The sequence below is a fragment of the Mesoplodon densirostris genome, chromosome 9 (assembly GCF_025265405.1).
Source record: "Mesoplodon densirostris isolate mMesDen1 chromosome 9, mMesDen1 primary haplotype, whole genome shotgun sequence".
In the NCBI taxonomy this organism is placed as follows: Eukaryota; Metazoa; Chordata; class Mammalia; order Artiodactyla; family Ziphiidae; genus Mesoplodon; species Mesoplodon densirostris.
Genome location: NC_082669.1, coordinates 100,469,504 through 100,495,368, shown reverse-complemented (window position 1 = coordinate 100,495,368; position 25,865 = coordinate 100,469,504). Strand labels below are relative to the sequence as shown.

The 25,865-nt window shown below is 42.3% G+C and overlaps 1 protein-coding gene across 4 annotated transcripts; it reads left to right on the top strand.

The window, feature by feature from the left end:
- MKRN1 (makorin ring finger protein 1) lies at nucleotides 1-25,865 on the top strand. 4 transcript variants are annotated; one of them, XM_060108376.1, is made up of 8 exons: nucleotides 1-336; nucleotides 7,383-7,511; nucleotides 18,116-18,345; nucleotides 19,048-19,274; nucleotides 22,045-22,259; nucleotides 23,011-23,121; nucleotides 23,678-23,816; nucleotides 24,173-25,865. In XM_060108376.1, exons 1-8 carry the CDS (start codon nucleotides 161-163, stop codon nucleotides 24,383-24,385), a joined length of 1,440 nt encoding a protein of 479 aa, XP_059964359.1. In that variant the 5' UTR covers nucleotides 1-160; the 3' UTR covers nucleotides 24,386-25,865. The 4 variants fall into 4 exon arrangements, with proteins under 4 accessions (XP_059964359.1, XP_059964360.1, XP_059964362.1 ...); XM_060108379.1 differs by lacking the exon at nucleotides 1-336 and adding an exon at nucleotides 528-639; XM_060108378.1 differs by lacking the exon at nucleotides 1-336 and adding an exon at nucleotides 17,250-17,335 and having other exon boundaries at nucleotides 7,430-7,511.

Here is a 25,865-nt window from a genome sequence, read left to right as displayed (position 1 = left end):
ATCGCTCAGAGACGCGGCGCGGGGCAGAGGGGAGCCAGCGGGCGCCTCAGTGTCCTTCCCCACCCCACCCCTCGCCTCGCCGCCTTCTCCTCTCCGCAGCCGGACCGGAATTATGTGATCCCGGAAGTTCCGGCGCCATTGCTGTGTGGGATAAACAGTAATGGCGGAGGCTGCAGCTCCCGGAACAACAGCCACAACATCAGGAGCACGAGCGGCAGCGGCGGCGGTGGCAGCGGCTTCCCCCACCCCTACCCCCACAGTCACCTCCCCGTCCCTGGGGGCGGGGGGCGGGGGAGACGGCAGCGGCGGCGGCTGGACTAAACAGGTCACCTGCAGGTGAGACGCAGCGCGGCCGGCGCCGGGCGCGGGGAGGGGACCGAGACCCCGGAGGAAGGGGCGGGCGACCGGCCGGAGGTGGGAGGGGAGCCGGCGTTTCGCAGCCGCCGCCGACGGTGCCGCTGCTGGTGCCGCCGCCGCCGCCGGCTTTGCTGTCCGCGCGGCCGCCGCGGCCTCCCCGCCCGCGCTGCGTCAACCGTCGCCTGCCGCCGAGGCTCGGGCGCGCGCGGCGTCGTTGAGGAGCCGCCGCACCGCCCGCCGTCTCCCCTCACCCGGCGGAGTGCGCAGCGCGCACGGGGAGAGGTAGGATGACTCCTCCCTCCTTTTTATTGTCGCCGGATCCCTCAGCCCCTGCCTCCAGCTCGCCGGTTCGAGAAGGAGGTTGGCGGTGTCGCCTGGAGCCCGCCGCCTCCCCGCGACCCTGCCTGGCCGGGGAGCGCCGCCGCGGGCCCCGGCGAGGGGACTTGGCTGCCGGGCCCCGCCGCCGTGTCATCCATTTGTAAAGTCGTCTCGGGTCTCTCGGCCCCCGCCCCACCCGGAGCAGGAGCTTTGGTTATTTCTTCTTTGTATGTTTATCGAGGTTGGCGGTTCTGAGCTTTGTCTTAGAACCGAGTGCCGGGCCGGGGTCGTCTCCTCCGCCTTAAATTTGACGAGCTGCCGTTCCCGTCCCCCGGCTAAAGACTTCTCTTTTGAAATCCACGCATCTTACTTAGGGAGTCAAGGAGCTCGTCGCTCCGAAAGGAGAGAGATTTTGTTTTGGTTTGGGATGTCGGATGAAAATATTTGGAAAAAAAAATAAGTGATTAGTGGAGGACGGTTATACTGACGTGTGCACGCCTGTAACAAATTATCGAGCTGTACGTTTAAGAGGAGGGCATTTAAGGCTTCCCTGGTGGCGCAGTGGTTGAGAATCCGCCTGCCGATGCAGGGCATACGGGTTCGTGCCCCGGTCCGGAAAGATCCCACATGCCGCGGAGCGGCCGGGCCCGTGAGCCATGGCCGTTGAGCCGGTGCTCCGCAACGGGAGAGGCCACAACCGTGAGAGGTCTGCGTACCGCCAAAAAAAAAAAAAAAAAAAAAAAGATTAGGGCATTTAATTGGATGTTGTACTTGGATTTTTAAAAAGCGATCAGTAAGCGCCTAGAAGCTTTTGTTTTTCGATCGGTTGAAAAAATCAGTTGAAACGCCGGTTTTCACTTATGTGTAAATGCTTGAAAATATTCTTAATATATAGAATTCACTGCCCTGGTATTAACAGCGAGAGTGAAGCGTTCTCAGTGCTTAACATGATACATTTAAGGCATGAATAAGTTTAATTAAGGTTATTTTCAATAACGGGATGTAGAAAGCATAAGCTGTTCTAGGTAGCTTCTTTTATCAGTCATCTGTAGATCCTTAGAATACTTGTGTAGTATCCCAAAGAATGAGAATTTTAAAATTCCTATTCATGGAACCAATTATTTGAGTCTTTTACTTCTCTTTTCTCTACAATGTTACAGTTGATTTATATGTGCTAGTTGACTCTTTTAAAAATAAAGGGACTAGTGTAACCTTTACATTTCTGAATTTTCTAGCCATTCATCCTGCAGTTCCAATCTATCTATACACTGAGACTAGTTTTCCTTTAATATGTGGGTTCTTTAAGAATTCTATTCAGTGCCTTGATTTTACACACTAACTCTGATCTCAATATAGTTTAGCCTTGAATACCCATCACTAACTTGACATTACTATATATTACTTGTCTCATTATTATCCTGTTGTGTCTGTATCTGAGGTCAACTCATTTCTGCCCAGAATGCGTTATCACTTCTACGCTTTACTTTCCCCTCTGTTAGGCACTTTTCCCTGATTTACTTCCCCTTTTCTACTTCCTCACCAGTGTCATCAGGATTCAGAACAGCTCACCAGACTAATCATTCCTTTTTGCCTACCTTTTGGATCTTTGAGTTTCTGAAATATCCCAGATCAATCCTGGACCAGTGGGAGTTCCTTGCCCATGAATCAATAGATTTATATATTTAAGAAATTTACATACCTGAGTAATATTTCTAAGAAGCATTATGTATCAGATACAGGCTTAGATGTGCTATTGTTTTTGTTTTTCATATAAACCTGTCTATAGCTTTTGCTTGAGACAGTTATCCAAAAAAGCACAGGCTACTTGATAAGTCTTGGGTTTTAATATTTGATATTGTTTTCAGTTCTAAGTACTAACACGATCTCCTGTTTAAAAAAAAATCTTTCTTTTGAGTAGGGGAATACCAAATACGATATCTTAATTTATTTATTGTAAACTTTGAGCTTTCTGAGCTGTTTTGTTTATCATTGTATCTGTAGGGCTTTACTCAGTGCCTGGTGTACTCAGTAAATGCTTAAATTGATCTTGATAAATCCACACCTAAAATTACCCACTTTGATATGTGCTTGTAAGATTCCTCTGCTTTCGTTAAGAAGAAGAGGACCCTTGTAAATCAGCAAAGACAAAGGACTTAATAGAACATGTGTATATCTTTTCGGGACTACCTCCTTCAGTTATTCAGTAAATAAGCATTAGTGCTTACGAGAGACATAGAGCTAGATGTTGAAGGAAATAAAGAAATGCACTGTATTATAAATATTTTCGTTGTGTTTGATAGCAAAATCTCCTTTGAAGAGAATTCAAGATAGTGTTCTAGTTTGTGCCTCTTCCCCCCTTTATATCTAGGAATTTGACTAAGGCTGTTTTCTTCACCAAGGGTATAATTCCCTTAGCTGTGTGGATGTTAGAAATTTGTTTTTGGTTGCTCAGAATCATCTGTATTTTCTTGTTGGTTAGTATTGTCTAAATATTTCTCTGGAAATTCTGTCATTGTGTTTATATTCTCCGGCCTTTAAGGAAAACCTAGGTATACTTTTCCCAAGGAACTGTGTTATGCTGCCCCCACCAGGCCATTTTAATATTTTTTATTAGAATTTAGTGCTGTGAACTAGAAATGCTATTGCTTCTAGTTTTCTTTAGTGTTGGGGGTTAAAACAACAAAGTTGTAACTTGCAAGTTGTAATTTTGAATTTAGACACTGTTTTATCAGAGTGCTTCTACATGTGTACAGGTACTATAGAAGATAAAAAGCAGAATAAACTGGTTCTTAAACACCAGGAATTTACAATCTAGTTTGAGAAATAGGGTACATGTACTTATCAAGAATTAAGTAACAGTAAACAGTGTCACAGCAGATTAAGTGATTAAGTGCCAAATTAATTAATATTCTGTAATTTCTGTAAATCCCCAGACAGGTTGTTATGATGCCTAGAAGTACTTTGAGGGTATTGTGTGGTTCTCTTACACTCTCACAAGCTACTGTTGGGGTTTCTTATATATATCTTGGTAACCATGCTTACGTTTCCAAGAGGTACAACAGTCGGGGATTCTAGTCAATTGTATTTGTCTTTATTATTGGACAATGTCTGATTGGAGTCATAGAATCTTCAAGGTGGAAGGAACCATAGAAATCATATGGCCCAGCCTTTAACTGAAGGCAAGCTCAGCCTGGACACTGGCATTAAGGTGAACTTGGATGGTGGCTTTTTGGTGGTGGCATTTAAAAGAGAAAAAAAAAATGGGGAGAAATTCTTGGGAGAGTTGCCTCTTTTCCTCTTTAGGTTATAACTTACACTAACTATCATGTCATGATCTCTTAGACTTAGACATGGGTTGGCAAGAAGGGATTTCACTGTGAGGACTGTTTATAATTATACCAACAGTGTTGATATCACTGAGAGACAAAAGGCAAGTAAAACAAACCAGAAACCCAGACCATATGTACCAAACAACCATGTAAAATAATGCTTAGTATTTGGCAGTAACTAATTAGGGCTTGTATTCTAGTGTTTCTGTTGATTCTGCAGTATCAGGTGATTTGTGTCTGCTTGAATTCCTTTGGTGATGCTAGTTCTGGACCTCAGGAACTTATTTCATTGCTGGATAGTTCTAGTTCTCAGTCCTTACGCTGAGCCAGGTTTATGATGTAGCTTCCCACATGTATTGACTTTGCCAGGAATAGTGCTGGAAAAGGCTATTCCTTTGTCTTCTGGCCAAACTACTCCAGTTACTTAAAATCTTCTTATGGTATGACATCTAGGTCTCTTGCTTTTCTTATCCGATTCGTTAGTGTGTACCTCTTACAGCGTGTGGTTGGAAACAAATGTAGTCAAGGCAGAGAAGAGATGTGGAAGGGGAGATGGGGAAATGAACTCAAGTGCCAGCAAAGACACTATGCAGCTGCTACTGCACACGTGGTGGGGTTTTTTGGGTTTTTTTAAGTTCTTAAATCTGAAAGAGTGGTGAAACTAAGACAAAATAGCTTTACTAAGGGTCACAAAGCTGGAATTTAAACAGTCTTCCTAATTCTTAAACTGTGTGCTTTTTATTACTACTTTGATCCAAACAGTTGACTACTGATGCAGCCTGATTGTATTAACTGTTCTGGTAGCTGCATCCACTGCTGGCTCTTGCAACTTGGAATCAACTGAAGTCCCTAGACATAAATGTAATCAGCTGGCCCAGACACGTCACCTGGAAGAAGGCAGTTTAATGTAATGTTTTAAAATTTAAATTTAATTCTGACATGTCCTTATTTCAAATCTTTCAGTGGTTTCTTACTGCTTTAAGATAACTTGACTTAAAAGGCCCTGCAGGATCTGTTCCCTAGCTTTCCAGCCTGGCCTCCCCTCTGTTCTCTCCATTCTTGGTCATTGCCGTATTATGCTCTTGGTCAAAAGGTGCCAACAGGCCGTGCTACACTGTCTTGGGCCAGTGACTCTGAGTTTACGCTTTCATTTTGGATTCTCGGGAACAGTTTTTACTATCATGGATGTCAGAAAGTAGTAGTGGTGTGAGGTGTTGCACACGTGTGGAGGAAGAGCATCCTGCTGGACATTTAAACGCAGGTGTCAGGGAGCCGAACTCCTTGGAGCAACGGGTTTGCGATCTCTAGGGGCAGGTATTTTATCAAGCCTTAAGACTGTATCAGTATGTGCACCTCTGACTTCAGACTGACCCCAAAGAATATTGAAGGTATAGACAGCTTTGTCTTGTGTTGAGAATTGTGAAAGTTCCCACTGGGGATGGGACAGTAAGCAACTGTATTCAAACAGTGAGACTGTTTCAAATGAATAAGCAATTACCAACTGTGGATACTTTTGTGTGTGTGTGTGTGGATACTTTTATAGATACTTTGAAGCATGATAATACTAGTGGTGATTACAATGAAATTATTTGACTTGTTGGGTTGTTGGGTTTTTTTAAGTGTTAATCTCTTCATTTATAGGTCAAAAAGTACCTATTAGCACAAGTGGTTTAACTCAAATTTGTGTTACGTGGTGCTCAGACAGCTTCAAAGCTTGCAGAAAGTTGCCCTGTAGTTGAGCAAAAGTTCAAACCTAGTTAAAGTTAAACCTGATAACAGTTGAAATTAGGTTAATTATAGTTAGAATTTGACTTCCTACTACTATATTCTTATGTTTTGTTATGGACTGAAACCCTAGGGCAGTTCAGGATCTCCTTGATAATTATAGCTGTTCCACCAAGATGTTACATTTTTTCTTTCTGTGTCACATAGAAGGTATACATGCCAGTAATTTTTAAAAATTAATTAATTTATTTATTTTTGTCTGCGTTTGGTCTTCGTTGCTGCTCCTGGGCTCTCAGGCCACTCCCTGTTGCGGTGCGCCGGCCTCTCATTGAGGTGGCTTCTCTTGTTGCGGAGCACGGGCTCCAGGAGCATGGGCTTCAGTAGTTGTGGCACGCAGGCTCAGTAGTTGTGGCTTGCAGGGCTCCAGAGCACAGGCTCAGCAGTTGTGGCGCACGGGCCTAGTTGCTCTGTGGCATGTGGGATCCTCTGGGACCAGGGCTCAAACCCGTGTCCCCTGCATTGGCAGGCGGATTCCCAACCACTGCGCCACCAGGGAAGCCCCCTGCCAGTAATTTGAATAGAACCTTTCACATTTCAATTTGGGGCAGCCTTCTTCAAGGCTCCTTTAGGTAAATATGAGTCTCTTTTCTATATATCCTTCAATCCAGTGCACAAGTGCTATTCTACCTTCCATCTCTAGATAATTGACACACCCAGGAGATAGGCACTTTTTCCTCACTCTGGATCAGCTGTACATAGATGCATATTTGGGGCAGTTATGGTCTGCCAATATGAAATCTTCATAACTCTGCTCAAGAGAAAGAGACCAAAGTCAGTGATGGGAGGGAGGATGCAAGGGATGGTGGTAGTTCTACCCACTTTACAAGATCAGGATTATCTACAAAAAATAAAGACCCTGGGGCTTCCCTGATCTGCCTAGTTACTTACAGATTGCTGCTTGGCCCTCCGCCCCATTTCCAGTTTAGTTGGTCTGAGGTGAGGTCTCAAAAGTTGCATTTGTAGCAAATTCCCAGGTCCTCTTAGAAACTGAGTCATTCTCTGATACTTGGGTTTTGGAAACTGCTAGTTAAGTACACATGTTCTCCTTTAGAACAAGAGTCTGCTAAATGAAGGACAGAAGTGATTTCCCTTTGCCTCTATCCTTGCAACAAATTTTACTTGGATTTTCGCATGTGGCTTTTAAAGAATTAAAATGGTTTCTCAAAGAATTGAAACATATACAGTAGTCTGACCCGTTCAGGTTTACGTTGTTTCTTGCTTATCTTTGATTTTTTTGCAGATAGAGCTGCCATTATGGCTGAAGTTAGTGGAAAACAAGAAGCTACCTCTGTAGGACTGTAAAATGAGAGCAGTAGTCAGACTTAACCCGTAGAGACAAGATTAGTGGTGACCTCAAAGTTTAAATTGGTGTCTCTATCTATAGGCAACCTTCCTGTGGTACCATCATGGATAATTTTATGGTCATATAATCTAGTTCTACTTTCTTTGTGTTCATTTCTTGTGTTTGTGTAGATAGACTATAACAGTAGAATGTAGTACTAGTGTATAGTGCTCCTGTGTTATTAGAATATATTGGTCATGAATTCTTTGAGTACTGACTTATAAACCAACTTGTGGTTCTTTGTCTCACAGGTATTTCATGCATGGGGTTTGTAAGGAAGGAGATAACTGTCGATACTCACATGACCTCTCTGACAGTCCATATGGTGTAGTGTGCAAGTATTTTCAGCGAGGGTACTGTATTTACGGAGACCGCTGCAGGTAAGAATTTGTTTCCAATTCAGTTTTGTTCAGGGGTGGATGGAGAGGTTGGCAGAAAAAAATGAGAGTAAAATACATAATTCCAACAACTTTGTAAATAATAGATTTAAAATAGTCTTTTTTTTTTTTTTTTGCCATGCCTCGCAGCTTGCAGGATCTTAGTTCCCCGACCAGGGATTGAACCCGGGTCATGGCGGTGAAAGCACCAAGTCCTAACCACTGGATCACCAGGGAATTCCCTAAAATAGTACTTTAAAAAGTGCTCATTAGAAATGTTAGCACACTGACATATCTCTCTCTTGGAGGGAATGTATTACATTTTAAAAATGAGTTTATAATACAGTCCTAAGTTTAAATAGTGCCTGAGGAGCAACTTCCAGCAAACCTAGAGATAGGGTGTGGTGAAGGCATGTTTGTTAATAGCATTTCCTCTTAAAGACCAAGAATAAGGTTCATATTTGACCAGTTGGGACTAGTTTCAGTTGTTCTCTATTAGTATGAAATATGGAGAGAAAATGGGATCATAGGCATTTGGAACAGTGTATTAGGTTACTAGTTAAGAGGGCTTGTCATTCCAACTAAACTTTCATAAACCACTTGAGCTCGCAAGATTAAATTTTAAGCCAAGATTTACAGAAAATGCTTCAGAATAGTCTCTAGTATCTATCTCAGAACGGTGGAAAACCAAGAGGGATTAGTTATTAAGTAATCTCTATCATCATTCATTGAATTGGTACCATAATCCCGTTAAATTGCAATTCAGCAGTAGTGGGTTCTGTGGGTTCTGCTAGCAATTGGGTAGAGCTTTGCTTCTCTTTTTCTTTTTGGCCATACTGTGCGGCACGTGGGATCTTAGTTCCCTGACCAGGGAACAAACCCGCACCCCCTGCAGTGGAAGCGCCAAGTCCTAACCACTGGACCACCAGGGAAGTCCCAGTTAGAGCTTTTCTTTATCTTCTCAGTTTAGAAAATATCTAAGTGTATTAGTTATCTATTGATGTTAAACAAGTTACCCTGAAATTCAACAGCTTGGAAACAGTAAACATTTATTATCTCATAGTTTCTGGAGTCTGGAATCTTGGAGTGGCTTAGCTGGGTGGGTGGTTCTAGCTTGGAGACTCTCAAGAGATTTCGGCCAAGATTTCAGCCAGGGCTGCCATCATCTGAAGTCTTGATGGGGGCCGGAAGACCACTTGGAAGGTGGCTCACTCACACATCTGTTGGTGGGAGGCCTTAGTTCCTCGCCTCGTGGACATTTCCCTAGAGCTGCTTTAATGTCCTCACGCTAACTTGTCCCCAGAGTAAGTGATTCAAGAGAGAGAGCAAGGACGAAGCCACAATACCTTTTTATGACCTAGTCTCAGAAGTCACACACTGTCACTTCCACTATATTCTGTTTATTACAAGCGAGTCACTAAGTCCAGCCCACTTTCAAGGGGAAAGAAATTGGCCTCCACCTGTTAAAGCGGGGGGGACTGTCAAAGAATTTTGGGCATATTTTATTTTATATTTTTAAGGTTTTTTTTTAATTTATTAAAAAAATTTTTTTTGGCTGTGTTGGGCCTTGGTTGCTGTGCAGGCTTTCTCTAGTTGCAGTGAGCGGGGGCTACTCTTCGTTGTGGTGCGTGGGCTTCTCTTGTTGTGGAGCACGGGCTCTAGGCACGTGGGCTTCAGTAGTTGTGGCATGAGGGCTCAGTAGTTGTGGCTTGTGGGCTCTAGAGCGCAAGCTCAGTAGTTGTGGCACACGGGCTTAGTTGTTCCGCGGCACGTGGGATCTTCCCGGACCAGGGCTCTAATCTGTGTCCCCTGCATTGGCAGGCAGATTCTTAACCACTGCGCCACCAGGGAAGTCCCAGGCATATTTTAAATGGTCACACTAGGTAAGATATTTTGACAGCATCATAGCCAATTTTAGCATCCTATTATCAGAAAAGAATTGTGTCAACTATTGGGTTCAAATGCTTAGAGTTCAAAAGACTAAGAAATTATTGACGGGTGGGATATTGATGTTAGGCTATCTCACATCTGTTTTATTTAGGAAATCTAGTAAGGGTAGAGAAGAAGGAAAAGATTCTTTCCATGTGACTGTAGGAAGGATCCCAGAAATGGAACCCCTGGTATCTGAGTTTAGTGGTCATTTTGCCCTCTGCTGATTTTTTTCATTGCAATATTGCTAGAAGGAAAAAACTGATACAATGACACTCCTCAAAAAAAAACCCAAAAACTAAAAAACCCAGATATGTCTTTTGTAGTCAGTCACAATATTAAAAAGGGCAATAGGTGTTAGAAATCCATCCTACTGTGAATGAGCGATTCTTTGTAGTAAGATGGTCTCTGCAAGATTTTTTTTTTTAATCTTTATTGGAGAATAATAGCTTCACAATACTGTGTTAGTTTCTGTTGCACAACAAAGAGAATCAGCCATATGTATACACATGTCCCCATATTCCCTCTCTCTTAGCCTCCCTCCCATCCTCCCTATCCCATCCCTCTAGGTTATCGCAAAGCACCAAGCTGATCTCCCTGTGCTATGCTGCTGCTTCCCACCAGCCAACTCTTTTACATTTGGTGGTGTATATATGTCCATGCTACTCTCACTTCGCCCCAGCTTCCCCCTCCCACCCCATCCATGTCCTCAAGTCCATTTTCTATGTCTACCTCTATTTTTGCCCTGCAACTAGGTTCATTAGTACCTTTTTTGTTTGTTTTTTTTAGATTCCATATATATGCGTTAGCTTAAGATATTTGTTTTTCTCTTTCTGACTTACTTCACTCTGTATGACACACTTTAGGTCCATCCACCTCACTACAAATAACTCAATTTTGTTTCTTTTTATGGCTGAGTAATATTCCATTGTATATATGTGCCACATCTTCTTTATCCATCCATCTGTTGGTGGACAGTTAGGTTGGTTCCATGTCCTGGCTATTGTAAATAGTGCTGCAATGTGTGGTGCATGTCTCTTTTTGAATTTTGGTTTTCTCAGGGTATATGCCCAGTAGTGGGATTGCTGGGTCATATGGTAATTCCAGTTTTAGTTTTTTAAGGAACCTCCATACTGTTCTCCATAGTGGTTGTATCAATTTACATTCCCACCAATAGTGCAGGAGGGTTCCCTTTTCACCACACCCTTTCCAGCATTTATTGTTTCTAGAGTTTTTGATAATGGCCATTCTGACTGCTGTGAGGTGATACCTCATTATAGTTTTGATTTGCATTTCTCTAATAATTAGTGATGTTGAGCATCTTTTCATGTGCCTCTTGGCCATCTGTATGTCTTCCTTGGTGAAATGTCTATTTAGGTCTTCCGCCCATTTTTTTTTTTTTTTTTTTTTTGCGGTACAAGGGCCTCTCACTCTTGTGGCCTCGCCCGTTGTGGAGCACAGGCTCCCGGATGCGCAGGCCCAGTGGCCATGGCTCACAGGCCCAGCCGCTCCGCGGCACGTGGGATCTTCCTGGGCTGGGGCACAAACGTGTCCCCTGCATCAGCAGGCGGACTCTCAACCACTGCACCACCAGGGAAGCCCGCCTCCATGTATTTTTGTTTTTTACAGTTTTTTTTTCCTGTTAATTGATTTCCAGTCTCATAGTGTTGTGGTCAGAAAAGATGCTTGATATGATTTCAGTTTTCTTAAATTTTCCGAGGCTTGATTTGTGACCCAAGATGTGATCTATCCTGGAGAATGTTCCATGTGCACTTGAGAAGAAAGTATATTCTGCCACTTTTGGGTGGATAAATATCAATTAGATCTGCCTGGTCTGTTGTGTCATTTAAAGCTTGTATTTCCTTATTTATTTTCTTTTTGGATAATCTGTCCACTGGTGTAAATGGGGTGCTAAAGTTCCCTACTATTATTGTGTTACTGTCGATTTCTTCTTTCATGGTTGTTAGCATTTGCCTTATGTATTGAGGTGCTCCTATGTTGGGTGCATAAACTTTTATAATTGTTACATCTTCTTGGATTGATCCTTTGATCATTATGTGGTGTCCCTCCTTATCTCTTGTAACAGTCTTTTAAAGTCTATTTTATCTGATACAAGTATTGCTACTCCAGCTTTCTTTTGATTTCCATTTGCATGGAATATCTTTTTCCATCCCTTCACTTTCAGTCTGTATGTGTCCATAGGTCTGAAGTGGGTCTCTTGTAGACAGCATATAGATGGGTCTTGTTTTTGTATCCATTCAGCCAGTCTATGTTTTTTGGTTGGGGCATTTAATCCATTCACATTCAAGGATATTATCTATATGTATGTTCCTATTACCATTTTCTTAATCATTTTGGGTTTGTTTTTGTGGGTCTTTTTCTTCTCTTATGTTTCCCGCTTAGAGAAGTTTCTTTAGCATTTGTTGTAAAGCTGGTTTGGTGGTGCTGAATTCTTTTAGCTTTTGCTTGTCTGAAAAGCTTTTGACTTCTCCATCAAATCTGAATGAGATCCTTGCTGGTTAGAGTTATCTTGGTTGTAAGTTTTTCTCTTTCATCACTTTAAGTATATCCTGCCACTCCCTTTTGGCCTGAAGAGTTTCCGCTGAAAAATCAGCTGATAACCTTATGGGGATTCCTTTGTATGTTATTTTTTGTTTTCCCTTGCTGCTTTTAATATTTTTTCTTTGAATTTAATTTTTTTTAGTTTGATTAATATGTGTCTTGGTGTGTTCTTCCTAGAATTTATCCTGTATGGGACTCTGTGTGCTTCCTAGACTTGGGTGATATTTCCTTTCCCATGTTAGGGAAGTTTTCAACTATAATCTCTTCAAATATTTTCTCAGACCCTTTCTCTTTCTCTTCTTCTTTTGGGACCCCTATAACTCGAATGTTGGTGCTTTTAGTGTTGTCCCAGAGGTCTCTGAGATTGTCTTCAATTCTTTTCATTCTTTTATCTTTATTTTGCTCCTCGGAAGTTATTTCTGCCATTTTGTCTTCCAGCTCACTTATTCGTTTTTCTGCCTCAGTTATCTGTTATTGATTCCTTTTAGTGTATTTTTCATTTCAGTTATTGTGTTGTTCATCTCTGTTTGTTCTTTAGTTCTTCTAGATCTTTGTTAAACATTTCTTGTATTTTCTCAATCCATGCCTCCATTCTATTTCCAAGATTCTGGATCATCTTTACTGTCATTACTGTGAATTCTTTTTCAGGTAGGTTACCTATTTCCTCTTGATTTATTTGGTCTTGTAGGTTTTTACCTTGCTCCTTCATCTGTGATATATTTTTTTGCCATCTTCCTCTCCTTTTTTTTTTTTTTTTTGAGTGGGATTACGTTCCTGTCTTACTGGTTTGTTTGGCCTGAGGCTTCCAACACGGGTTTGTAGGCTATTGGGTAGAGCTGGGTTTTGTTGCTGAGATGAGAGACTCCGTGAGGCCTCACTCCGATGAATATTCCCTGGGGTTTGAGGTTCTCTGTTAGTACAGTGGTTCAGACTTGGAACTCCCACCACAGGAGCTTCAGCCCGACTCCGGGCTCGTGAACCAAGATGCCGCAAGCCTCCTGGGATGGGAAAAAAAAAAGAAAAAAACCCAATAATATAGTAAAAAATAAAATTAGCCTAGGAAATTAACAGATATTTTAGGAAGAATATAAAAATAAAAATATAGATGAGTCAGCAACCAGAAGGTGCATCAGTACCACAATAGTAAAAAAAAAAAAAAAAAAAGGAGGAAGGAAATGAAAAAGTAGGGGGGAGGGGAGAAAGGCCTTGGCTGTGGAGAGTGGGGCCCAAGCAAGGGCAAGGTTTGGGCAGTGGGCGGGGCCAGTGCTCAGGACCCACAGTGCTGGAAAAGACCTTGGGGACTGTGGGGGGGGGTGGCTTAGGCTCAAGGAGCAGAGGTTGGTCTCAGAGGGCGGGGGACCTCACCTGGGATGCAAGTCACCTAACAAACTGCTTTTTTCTTTTTAGTTTTCTCTTTAGTAAGGGTATACAGCTCCCTTTTTGGGGAATGATCCTGATTTGAGCTGGGTTTAGTGCTCTTTAGGGTAAAGTGAAAGGAATTAGGGAAACCTACATCCCAATAGTCTACCTGAAAGGAAAGTTTGGTGATAATTGTTTGGGACAGGCTGATATAGGTGATTATTAAGAGCTTGATTATAGGGGGCCTCCCTGGTGGCGCAAGTGGTTGAGAGTCCGCCTGCCGATGCAGGGGATACGGGTTCGTGCCCCGGTCTGGGAGGATCCCATATGCCGCGGAGCGGCTGGGCCCGTGAGCCATGGCCGCTGAGCCTGCGCGTCCGGAGCCTGCGCGTCCGGAGCCTGCGCGTCCGGAGCCTGTGCTCCGCAACGGGGGAGGCCACAGCAGTGAGAGGCCCGCATACCGCAAAAAAAAAAAAAAAAAAAAAAAAAAAAAAAAGAGCTTGATTATAGACTAGCTAAGGAAGGAATTTCATGGAGTGGCTTGTTCCAAGACTGTTTGTTTCCTCATTAAAATTGTACTTGGGGGCTTAAGCCTACTTTTCACTCTTACTATGTAGAGATCTTTTTATACAACTTGGCCAGTGCCCAGGGATTTTGAGTGATTTAACTCCTCATGAAGGGAATAGTTTATAATGAAAGATGATATTCTAGTTCCAACAGGTCAGAAGTGTTGCTGCATCTGTGTTGCAGAAGTGTTGCTGTATCCGTGTTGCATAAGTATTGCTGCATCCGTGTTGCATAATGGGGTGCTTTTATTTAGTGATGCCAGTTCTTTGTTGTTCAGGACTGTTGCAGGAGATCTAGCATCCTTTGCCCCCCACTGAGTAAGTGCCATTAGAACTCCTAGTTGTTGTTTCTGAACACCCACTTGGGAAAAGGACAGGACTGCCTTGGTTGACAACCATTGTTATGGTAGATCTTGTTTCCTTTGGAGTGACCGTGAGGCATGCGGGATCTTAGTTCCCTGACCAGGGATTGAACCCATGCTCCCTGCAGTGGAAGCTCGGAGTCCTGACCACTGGACTACCAGGGAATTCCCCTTTGGAGGGATTTTTTTTTTTTTTTTTGCCCTGTAGACCTACGAAATCCCATAAGTTAAAATATTTAAAGGCAGATATCAAAGCTCAGAATGATTGGGGGTGGGCAGTTGCAAGCCAACCAGAGGGAGAAGTGTCTGTCTTTTGTGTAGAGGTAGAAGGAAAATGGATTAAACTTCCTTAGATAGAAACTGATACTGTGTCAGAGTATTCTTTGCAAGATGTGAAAGAAAAACTCAATATTAGTTTCAATGTTGCCTCAGTATTAACATACCACTTACCACTGTGGCTTAAAGGATCAGCAATTCTGTGTTAATTTCTTAAAGAATTAATAACTTTGCAAAGCCACTGTCATGGACTGTGAATCCAATAGATGTGAGAATTCTCTTTAACGGGGCCTGGCAGACTTTCAGTATGGGGCCAGAGAATTAATATTTGTGGCTGGGCAGGCCATACAGTTTCTTGTAGTCCAAAAACAGCCCTAGATAAATACATAAGCTAATAGATGTGGCTGTGTTCCAATGAAACTTTATTTTGGGACACTGAAATTTTATTTAATTAGTTAATTAATTTAAACATTTCTGAGAGAGTTTATTTTATTTAATTTTTTTAGTTTTATTTTTGGCCATGCTGTATGGCATGCGGGATCTTAGTTCCTCGAGCAGGGATCAAACCCATGCCCGCTGCGTTGGGAGTGCAGAGTCTTAATCACTGGACCCCCCAGGGAAGTCCTTGAAACTTTAATTTCAATTACTTTTCGTGTCATAAAATGATCTTTTTTCCAACTATTTAAAAATGCCAAAACCATTACTAGCTCCCGTTGGGTTTGGCTTGAGGGCCTTAGGTGGCCGGTCCCTGTTCGACGAAGAGCTCCATGCTTCACTGAACCATTAGTTTTTAGTAAACTCCTTTCAGAATGGGTGTATTGCTTTTGCCTTTGTCTTTTTCTTTCTTGCTTTATTCTTTCTTATTTGTACTCTACCTTTCCTAGTGCTTACTCACAAATTTTTACTTCAGAAGTGTATTTTATATAGATATATTCTGCACTATTTACAGATGTGAACTTTCTTGCTAATATTCTGTGCTTTCAAAAATTTTATTTATACCTTATTGATTCCTTGATAAATGTTCCTTAAAACCAAAATTCACTCCTTTCAAAAACTTTGTAGTGTTTGCAATTTGATAGATGGTGGTAAGCATTCGAGTCCTATCTTTTAAGTAGTTTTTTTTGAGTCATTTACCCTGAAATTCTTGAAATGAATAAGGCAAAGGGGAAAGAAAGAGAACTAAAATATGGGTGTCATATCTACTTCTTAGACCCTTTATGTATCTTGCCATTTAGTTTTATTTAATCCTTTAAAACTTTCCCAAAGCCCTGAAGGCTTTCTCTATTGGTGAAGCTGGCATTTTAAATTCAAGCCTGTCTTAATTCTGAAACCCGGGTTCTTTTCTAACTTAAAGGCAGTGAAAGCAGTTAAAATGTGAGGATCTGGGGATAGATTTCTAAGGTTCCTTAAGGCTCTGAAACAAACTTCAGAGCAGTGCTGTTTAATAGAACTTTGTCTGATAGTGTGAATGCCCAAAAAGGTGACCCCCTAGCTACGTGTGACTACTTATTGAACACTTGAAAACGTAGCTAGTGCCAGGACCAAGGAACTGAGTTTCAAATGTTATTTAAGCATAAATAGCTAGATATGGCTAATGGCTGCTCTCTTGTACAGGGTGGATTTGGAGTCACATTAGATCTAGAGCACTACTTACACGTCATCTATAAAATGAAAGAAGGGCTTCCCTGGTGGCTCAGTGGTTGAGAGTCTGCCTGCAGATGTAGGGGACGTGGGTTTGCGCCCCGGTCCGGGAAGATCCCACATGCCGCGGAGCGGCTGGGCCCGTGAGCCATGGCCGCTGAGCCTGTGTGTGTCCGGAGCCTGTGCTCCGCAACGGGAGAGGCCACAACAGTGAGAGGTTAGCGTACCGCAAAAAAATAAAATAAAATAAAATAAAATGAAAGAATACTTTCTCATAGTTTATTGATGATGAAGTGTGGTGGTACAAGTGAGACAGCATATTTCTGATCTTCAGCTGGCATAATTTCAGTCTGTGGGATAAATGCACTGGGTTTTGTAGCTGATATCAGGATACTCAAATTACTTGTACTGCAAAGCAGAGTAGGTTACCTAATGCTTAGGAGTAGGAATAGGAAGATTTGAGATAATATAGGATAAAGACCAGCTCAGCAAATGTTTGCCATAAGCTAAAGGACAGTCTTTAGTTAAAGTTTTACCTCTTCTTTAGATGTAAACACAGACGCCTATAACACAGATGACCCATGGTTAGTACTGCCCAGTTAACTAATTAATTACAACTGCTAGATACATACTATATGTTATAACACAGTTTATGTACTGCATTCATAATTAATTTATTGTGTCTGGGTGAATCTCAGCATAAAATGTTCAAAGAATTGTGAGGATTTTCTCAGGCAGCAAGGTGCTTCTTAAAGGATATAAATAGTTTTTTTTCTGTATTTGGGGATAAGGGTCAATGATAATTTTACAGATGAAAAGCAATCAGGAGATGCATAGGGTAAGAATTTAGAAAAGAAAATTAGATGAATGGATGGATGTGGGAAAAGAAAATACACACTGCATATTTTGTAAATACTATCTCTGCGTTTTAATATTGGGAGAATTTTATGTGTTGGTAAAATGTTTCACATATTTACTTGTTGAATTTTTGAGTGTCAGCCTTGCTTTCTTAATCAATGTTAATTTTGGCTGCACAATCTCTTTAGCAGACTTGCCATGGGAACGGTAGTCAACTGTCTGAAACTCCTAATTAGAGTGGAATTTGAAGGGTAATAGATGTTCTACAGCATGGGTAGGTGAACTATAAGGCCTGTAGGGCAAACCTGACCAAAGGCTGTTTTTGTAAATTTTACTGGAACACAGCACGCATCGTCATTTAGATAATGCCTATGGATGCTTTAAAAAAAAAATTAATTTATTTTATTTATTTATTTTTGGCTGCGTTGGGTCTTCGTTGCTGCGCGCGGGCTTTTCTCTAGTTGCGGCGAGCGGGGGGCTACTCTTTGTTGCAGTGCACGGGCTTCTCACTGCGGTGGCTTCTCTTGTTGCAGAGCACGGGCTCTAGGCCTGCGGGCTTCAGTAGGTGTGGCTCACGGGCTTAGTTGCTCCACGGCATGTGGGATCTTCCTGGACCAGTGCTTGAACCCATGTCCCCTGCATTGGCAGGCGGATTCTTAACCACTGTGCCACCAGGGAAGCCCCCTATGGCTGCTTTTGAACCACAGCTGCAGAGTTGAATAGTTGTAACGTGGGCAGTATGACCTGCAGAGCCCCGAGTCTGTGTATATTTGACTCTTTAAGTTTGCTGACCCCTGGTTTATGGCCTTGCTGCTCACACTGGTCCCTGGAGCAGCAGCACTGCATGCGTGAGGGCTGGTTAGACACGCAACACTCTGAGCTGCACCCAGACTTTGAAATTAGGTATCTGCCTTTTAACAGTTTTCCACGTGTTTCATAGGCACAGTAGTTTGAAAAGAACCCAAGGACAGGATAGGGAATATATTCCATCTAGAGGCTTCTGGTTAGACAGTGACTGCCGACTTCTTAAATTTTATTTTATTTTATTTTTAAGATATGAACACAGCAAGCCACTGAAACAAGAAGAAGCAACTGCTACAGATCTAACTGCAAAGTCACCCCTTGCTGCTTCCTCAAGTCTCTCATCAGTAGTTGGACCGATTGTTGAAATGAATATGGGTGAAGCTGAGACAAGAAATTCAAACTTTTCAACTGTAGGAGCAGGTTCAGAAGACTGGGTGAATGCCATTGAGTTTGTTCCTGGGCAGCCCTACTGTGGCCGTAGTGAGTATTTTGAAGAATAATAACAAGTTAGAGGGATAGAGAGTAGTTCATCAATTAGCTGAGTTTTCACAAGCTTCCTGCTTCCAATCTTCATATTTAGTCATATTTTGAATCCCAATAGTAATGAATTTAGAATGTTTTGAAAAACTGAAGCCTCTCTCTCTCTTTTTTTTCTTTTTTTAAATTTTTCATTTTTGGCTGCATTGGGTCTTCGTTGCTGTGCACGGGCATTCTCTAGTTGGGGTGAGCGGGGGCTACCCTTCATTGCGGCGGTTTGTCTTGTTGCGGAGCACGGGCTCTCTAGAGCACAGGCTCAGTAGTTGTGGCACACACACTTAGTTGCTCTGCGGCATGTGGGATCTTCCCGGACCAGGGCTTGAACCTGTGTCCCCTGCATTGGCAGGCAGATTCTTAACCACAGTGCCACCGGGGAATCCCAAGCCTCTCTCCTTTAATCAATCAATACAGTTGCACAAGAAATACGGGAAAAGGTTTTTTTAAAAAAAATTTAAAACAAAGCTAATCTTGGAAATGTCAGTATCAGAAGAAATTCATTTCTTTCAAGAGTAAGGGAATTAGTTCAATAGACTGCTGTGGAGTTTAACTGAAGTTCTTTTCAGTTAGTTTCTCAGTCCCCTTATTTATAGTTTATGTCTCTGCCTTGTCCGTTTGGACCTTTACCACACTCTTCACCGTTTTCAGCCGCCCCTTCCTCCACCGAAGCACCCCTGCAGGGCTCAGTGACCAAGGAAGAATCAGAGAAGGAGCAGACGGCAGTGGAAACAAAGAAGCAGCTCTGCCCCTATGCTGCAGTGGGAGAGTGCCGATATGGGGAGAACTGTGTGTATCTCCACGGAGACTCGTGTGATATGTGTGGCCTGCAGGTCCTCCATCCAATGGATGCTGCCCAAAGATCACAACATATAAAAGTAAGTCTTAAGGAAGATATTCTGTTAATAGGTGTGAGAACTATATTTTCCTTTTCACAACATTGTCAGTTCATTTCAAAGAAACGTTTGGTGAATTGAATGGTTATTATCATTAAGTTAGGGATGTTTTCCTTCCTAGGCTTCTTGACTGCTTTATCAAGAAAATTGTGCTTTAGAACCTCAGACTTCTGGGCCTTTTTTCCTTTTTCTTCTCTTTTAAAATAACAGCTTCTCTGAGATTCACATTCCATACAATTTACTCTTCTAAAATGCACATTTCATTGGTTTTTAATATATTCGCAGAGTTGTGCAACCACTATTCTCTCTAATTTTAGGACATTTTCATTATCCCAGAAAAGAAGCCTCTGGCTCATTAGCTCCACTGCTCTCTGTTCTTTCCTCCCTCCAGCTCCTGGCAGCAGCTGTGTTACTTTCTGTCTCTATGGATTTCCCTGTTCTGGTCATTTTGTATATGTGGCCTTTTGTGACTGGCTAAAAGATTAGCATCATGTTCTCAGGATTCATTTGTGTTGGAGTGTGTATCAGTACTCCATTCCTTTTCATGGCTGAATAATAATCCTCCGTATGGCTGTACAACATTTTGTTTTTCCATTTGGGTTGTTTCACCTTTCGGCTATTATGAATAATGCCATGAACGTTCGTGTGTAAATTTTTGTAGACATATGTCTTGATTACCTTGGAATAGAGTTGCTGGGTCACATGGTAACTCTATGCTTCATATTTTGAGCAACTGCCAGGCTTTCTCCACAGTGACTGCACTGTTTTACATTCTCATCAGCGATGGATGAAAGTTTCAAACTATGGTTTCCTAAGCCCATTTGCTGCATGAATTTTTTTTTTGTTGGGAAGACCCTGTATTAAAAACCTTATATTTATTGGAGCAGATTTTGCTTCTAATCATACTCATCTCTTTTAACAAACTTACTTTGGCTGTGGGTGGTGGTGAAGCAGTGGAGTGTGGTTTGACCTCTGCCTTCTCAGCGTATTGGCTGTGTGATGTAGCAGGTTAAACCCCTGTATATATTTGCGAGAGCAGTGCCTACTTCAGGGGATTGTTTTTAAAAAAAAAAAAAAAAAAAGGTTTAGCCTAAGTGTCCATCAACAGACGAATGGATAAAGAAGACGTGGCACATATATACAATGGAATATTACTCAGCCATAAAAAGAAACGAAATTGAGTTATCTGTAGTGAGATGGATGGACCCAGAGTGTGTCATACAGAGTGAAGTAAGTCAGAAAGAGAAAAACAAATACCGTATGCAAACACATGTATATGGAATGTAAAAACAAAAAAAAAGGTCATGAAGAACCTAGGGGCAGGACAGGAATAAAGACACAGACCTACTAGAGAATCGACTTGAGGACACGGGGAGGGGGAAAGGGAAGCTGGGACGAAGTGAGAGAGTGGCATGGACATACATACACTACCAAACGTAAAATAGCTAGCTAGTGGGAAGCAGCTGCATAGCACAGGGAGATCAGCTCGGGGCTTTGTGACCACCTAGAGGGGTGGTATAGGGAGGGTGGGAGGGAGATGCGAGAGAGAGGGGATATGGGGGGATATATGTATACGCAGAGCTGATTCACTTTGTTACACAGCAGAAACTAACATACCACTGTAGAGCAATTATACTCCAATAAAGATGTTAAAAAAAAGGTTTAGGAAAAAGATAAAAATATATACTAAAATAACTGGTTATATGGGACTATGGGTGACTTTTCTATCGCTTTTCTGTATTTCCTATAATTAGCATGTTTCTTAGAGATTAAAATATGTGTAATATAATGTTATGTAAATTATACCTCATTTAAAATAACAAGTATGTGATGTCCACACAAAAACTTGTACATGAGTGTTCATAGCATTATTCATAATAGCCCCACAGCAGAAACAACCAAAATGTCCATCACCTGAAAATGGAAAAACAAACTGCAGTCTCTCCATATGATGGAATATTACTGAGCAATAAAAAGAAAATGAAATAATCATACATTGTACCACCATAGATACCTTGAGAATGTGCGAAGTGAACAAAGGCAGTTACAGAGGGCCACGTATTTACACGAAATGTCCTGAATAAGCACATCCGCAGATTCGTCGTTGCCTAGGGCTGCGGGTGTTGAGTGGGGGGACGTAAGTGACTGCTCTGGGTTTGGGATTTCCCTTTGGGGTAATGAAAACGTCCTAGTATTGAGTGTGGTGATGGTTGTATAGCTCTGTGCATATACCAAAAACCATTTCATTGTACACTTTGAATGAATGCATTATATGGGACGTAAATTATATCTCAATAAAGCTGTTGTATTTTGAATGTGAATTATATGCCTGGCACATAATTGTCACCTAATAAAGGTTAGTTTCCTTCACCCTTATTTTCTGATGGGTTGTAAATTAGAGCCTTAATCCTAATTACGTTTTCCATCTAGAAACCAGTAAAATCAACAAACTTAGTGTGAAAAACTGTCTGTAGTGTGAATAACAGCAGGGGTTGAGTTGCAGGATAGAGAAAATTAGGTAATTTTTTAGTTCCTGAAGTTGAGTCCTCAGCGTTTGACTTTAGAGTATCGTGAAGTCCCCAGATGTCAGTGCACCTGTACTCACTGGTGAACAAAGCTGTTTTCAGTGTCGTATTGGGAACATTATCTTTTCAACTGACTGTTTTATTCTCTGCACAGGAGTCTTTAGCTGTCCAGTTGAAGTCTTGTCGTGACTCCATGACTTGATTGCGCCTCTCTCCACTTTTTCTAGTCTTGCATCGAGGCCCATGAGAAGGACATGGAGCTCTCGTTTGCCGTGCAGCGCAGCAAGGACATGGTGTGTGGGATCTGCATGGAGGTGGTCTACGAAAAAGCCAACCCCGGCGAGCGCCGCTTCGGGATCCTCTCCAACTGCAACCACACCTACTGTCTCAAGTGTATCCGCAAGTGGAGGAGTGCTAAGCAATTTGAGAGCAAGATCATAAAGTGAGACTCCTCCCCAACCTTCGTTTGTGCTTTCTATTTTGGGGAAGAATTTAGTATCTTGTGCCAACTTTCAACCAGATGGACCGCATTTAAATGCATGCATTTTATCTTGAAACTGGGGGTTCTTCTAATTGGGGTTTCTTCTTTGTATTTCAGCTAGCTTCTAGATTAGTTGGTATATCTACTTTTATTTGAATGAGGAAACCGTATGTATCAGTTAGTAGAATCTTTGTGCTTTTTTCTGAGGAGATTGTGTTTAATGGATTAGCCAGTTTAGGTTCAGAGGACAAACTTATCTAGCTCTGAATGTATGTTTCCTGACATTTTACATTTTCCACTTTCCTATTCCATCCATTAAGCTAGCCAATAATCCACCATCCTTTAAAGATTGTTCTCATAACTGAACAAAAACTACATAATCTAAACAGAGCAAAGTTACAAGAAATAAATTTATTTAAACGAAAGAAAAAGGAGTCTGTGTGAAATGTCTTCTTTTGTTGTTTTCTTTAACCTAAGTTATTATTTTTTTTTAATGAACTGGCTAGCTGTTGAGTTGAATTTATAAAGGAGTTTGTCTTGCCTCAAAAGAAATGGTCAGTTGTGTGACCAGTCTGTGGAACCCTTTCAGGAAAAGCCCATCTGCCTTTCAGTTAAGTCTTTAAATCTGGAGGTGACACACCAGGGTGTGTCCTTGAAGGACAGTGGGCCTATAAAGGGGAATTTGCATTGCAGCCTGTTCATTGTTTCCCAGGTCCTGCCCAGAATGCCGGATCACATCTAACTTTGTCATTCCAAGTGAGTACTGGGTGGAGGAGAAAGAAGAGAAGCAGAAACTCATTCAGAAATACAAGGAGGCAATGAGGTATGAGCACTGCAGCCTTTTCTCAACCTAAGATCCCAACGTCGCTTGGGTTCACTTTGAAAAGAACAGTGCTGCATTATATACTCCTACCTCCTTCCTACCCTTTCTTTTACTTCCCAGTACAGTTTATTTTGTCACCGCTGATAACACTTAACTGTTCTGTATCTTGCTATAACACAGTCCTTGGGGTGCACGCCAAAGGGCTGCGTTACGATGAAGTCTGCACTGCTGATAGAGCTAAAGCCCCAGGAATGGGGTCTGCCTTGTCCTGATTCCATGTTACAGTTGTCCTATGTTCTTGTGTGTGGGCTTTCTCGAAGGTTTTCTCTCTGCTGGATCTGCGGTTCTAGGGCTGTTAAACAGCTAGACTTGACCAGTTTCTGTTTCTAGTCGGTGTTTCATGCAATAGCACACACGTGTTTAAGAACACACCTTGGGGAGGGCTGTAAACAGACGTACCAGTTCTATCCCTCCCTGTTTAAAGAAACCCTGGATGATAGTCAAATACAGACCTGAAATCCACCGTGAATAAGGGTTGCGATATTTTCCTTTCCAGCAACAAGGCGTGCAGGTATTTTGATGAAGGACGTGGGAGCTGTCCATTTGGAGGGAACTGTTTTTACAAGCATGCGTACCCCGATGGCCGTAGAGAGGAGCCACAGAGACAGAAAGTGGGAACATCAAGCAGATACCGGGTAACTCTCACTGTTTTTTTAAAGGAGGGGAAATCCCACACTCTCAGTTGAGTCCCACACAGATTGGGGTCGGGGAAGGAGAAGATTAACACTGGGAACGAGACTAGAGCATGAAAGGAGGAAACCAACTTCGGCAAACTGGGAGGGCTGTGAGAGGAGAAGCTAGGATGCTTAAAGCGCTAGCCTAAGCTGTTGGCCTCAAGTAACCAGAGGGGAGGAATTGGTAAAGTCGAAACCCTAAATGAGAAGTCTGGTTCGTCATGCCCTCTGGTGTGCTGGACGTTTTGCCTTAGAAACAACAGAATAGAAGATGCTACTCGGCAGTGCCATCCCTATCACGGCCCTGTTTTTTACAGGCCCAACGAAGGAACCACTTCTGGGAGCTCATTGAGGAAAGAGAGAACGGCAACCCCTTTGACAACTACGAAGAAGAGGTTGTCACCTTTGAGCTGGGCGAGATGTTGCTTATGCTTTTGGCTGCAGGTGGGGACGACGACCTGACGGACTCTGAAGACGAGTGGGACTTGTTTCACGATGAGCTGGAAGATTTTTATGACTTGGATCTATAGCAGCTTTGCGGGGCGTGTGAACTGGTCTGCTGAGCCTCAGACGGCAGCCGTCCCCGCTTGTGGCGGCAGTGCCCATGGTTCTCTTCTAGGCAGGCCTCTCAACTCCAGGTGCTGTCGTAATAATTTTTACCCAGGGCCTGTCCTCTCGATCCCCAAGGAGTATGTTGTTTTCTCTGTTTAAAAAAGTTACAAAAATAAATCTTAAAAGTTAGGTTTTTTTGGTAACATGAATTTAACTGTCAGACAGTTAGAGTGTAGGTTTGTTGCGTCATCTGTTTTCAGCCAGATTCACACAGTTCAAGGGTGGCATTTCTGGATTTCCAGTACTCATTTTTGAGGACCCCAGGTTCAAAAGTAACAGCATTGGTCCTGCTTTGGGGTCCAAGAATTGGGGTGATAGGTGAAGGATCTGAACTGTGGCATGTAGCCTTCTGCTATAGACTTAGGCGGATGCTTGAGGTTTCTGGTGAATTCTGCACATCTTTGTTTTTATATCTGTTCCCTGCCCTGTAATCCCCACCCTGTGCACTTGTTCTGTGGTTTTGGTCTCTTGTTTAATTGCACACAAGTACTACTGCTGGGTAACCAGAACCAGGTGTGACTGTGTTGAGATTTTTACTGTGTTTAGCCTGATAGGAAAATTGTGAAAGAACGCATATAAAGATATAGTGGAATAAAATAAATGCAGAGTTGGAAGTTGACTCCCAAGGGCTGATAGACTTGGTACGTGTGAGTGTGTAACAAGCTTCTCATCCCTGCATAGATGCAGTGTCTGTAGCCTTAGTGGAAAAACTCAAGTTTAGTGGTTTCAGCCTCGTGTGGCAAATAGATCTGAAAGGACAAAGCAGTATATTGGTAGCTGTTAATAGAGCAGGGCTAGCTCTGTCTATATAAATAGGGAAATGGGCTTAGCCACAGAAGTTCAAACTCTCTGGTTATCTCATGTATTAACACAAACTGGGTCTCAGTTACATGGTTGTATTTAATGTTTTACGATCTCCTAGACTTTCTAGTCCAGGCACTTTTTGACAAACCTTTGTCCTCATTTGAGGGGTTTTGTTGTCGGGTTTTTCTGTTCGTTTTTGTGGGTATTTGCCTCATTCCATCCCTGAGCTTTGCAGTTAGACAGGTGTGATTCGAAACTATGTTCTAAGGCGTTTCCTGTAGTGGAGTAATTGGTTTGCAGTAGTAAGTCATGCTTTTCCACTACAAGGGGACGGAGAGGTGGTAATCCACGAGATAAGCTAAAGTTAAATTGTTAGAAGAAGTCCTTGATCAGAAATTATAAATCTGCGTTTTGTTGCTCTATTTCCTGAAAATAACTTGGAGATGCCCCTGGTTTGTCCATCTACTGCTTTGATTCCTTGGATACCACTCATTCTTTCACGTTAAGCAAAAACAAGTAATCGTTGCAGAGGTCTCTGTATTCTGCAGCTGCCCTTTTGTAAGACGCACTTTTCCCAAATAAAACAATTTTAAA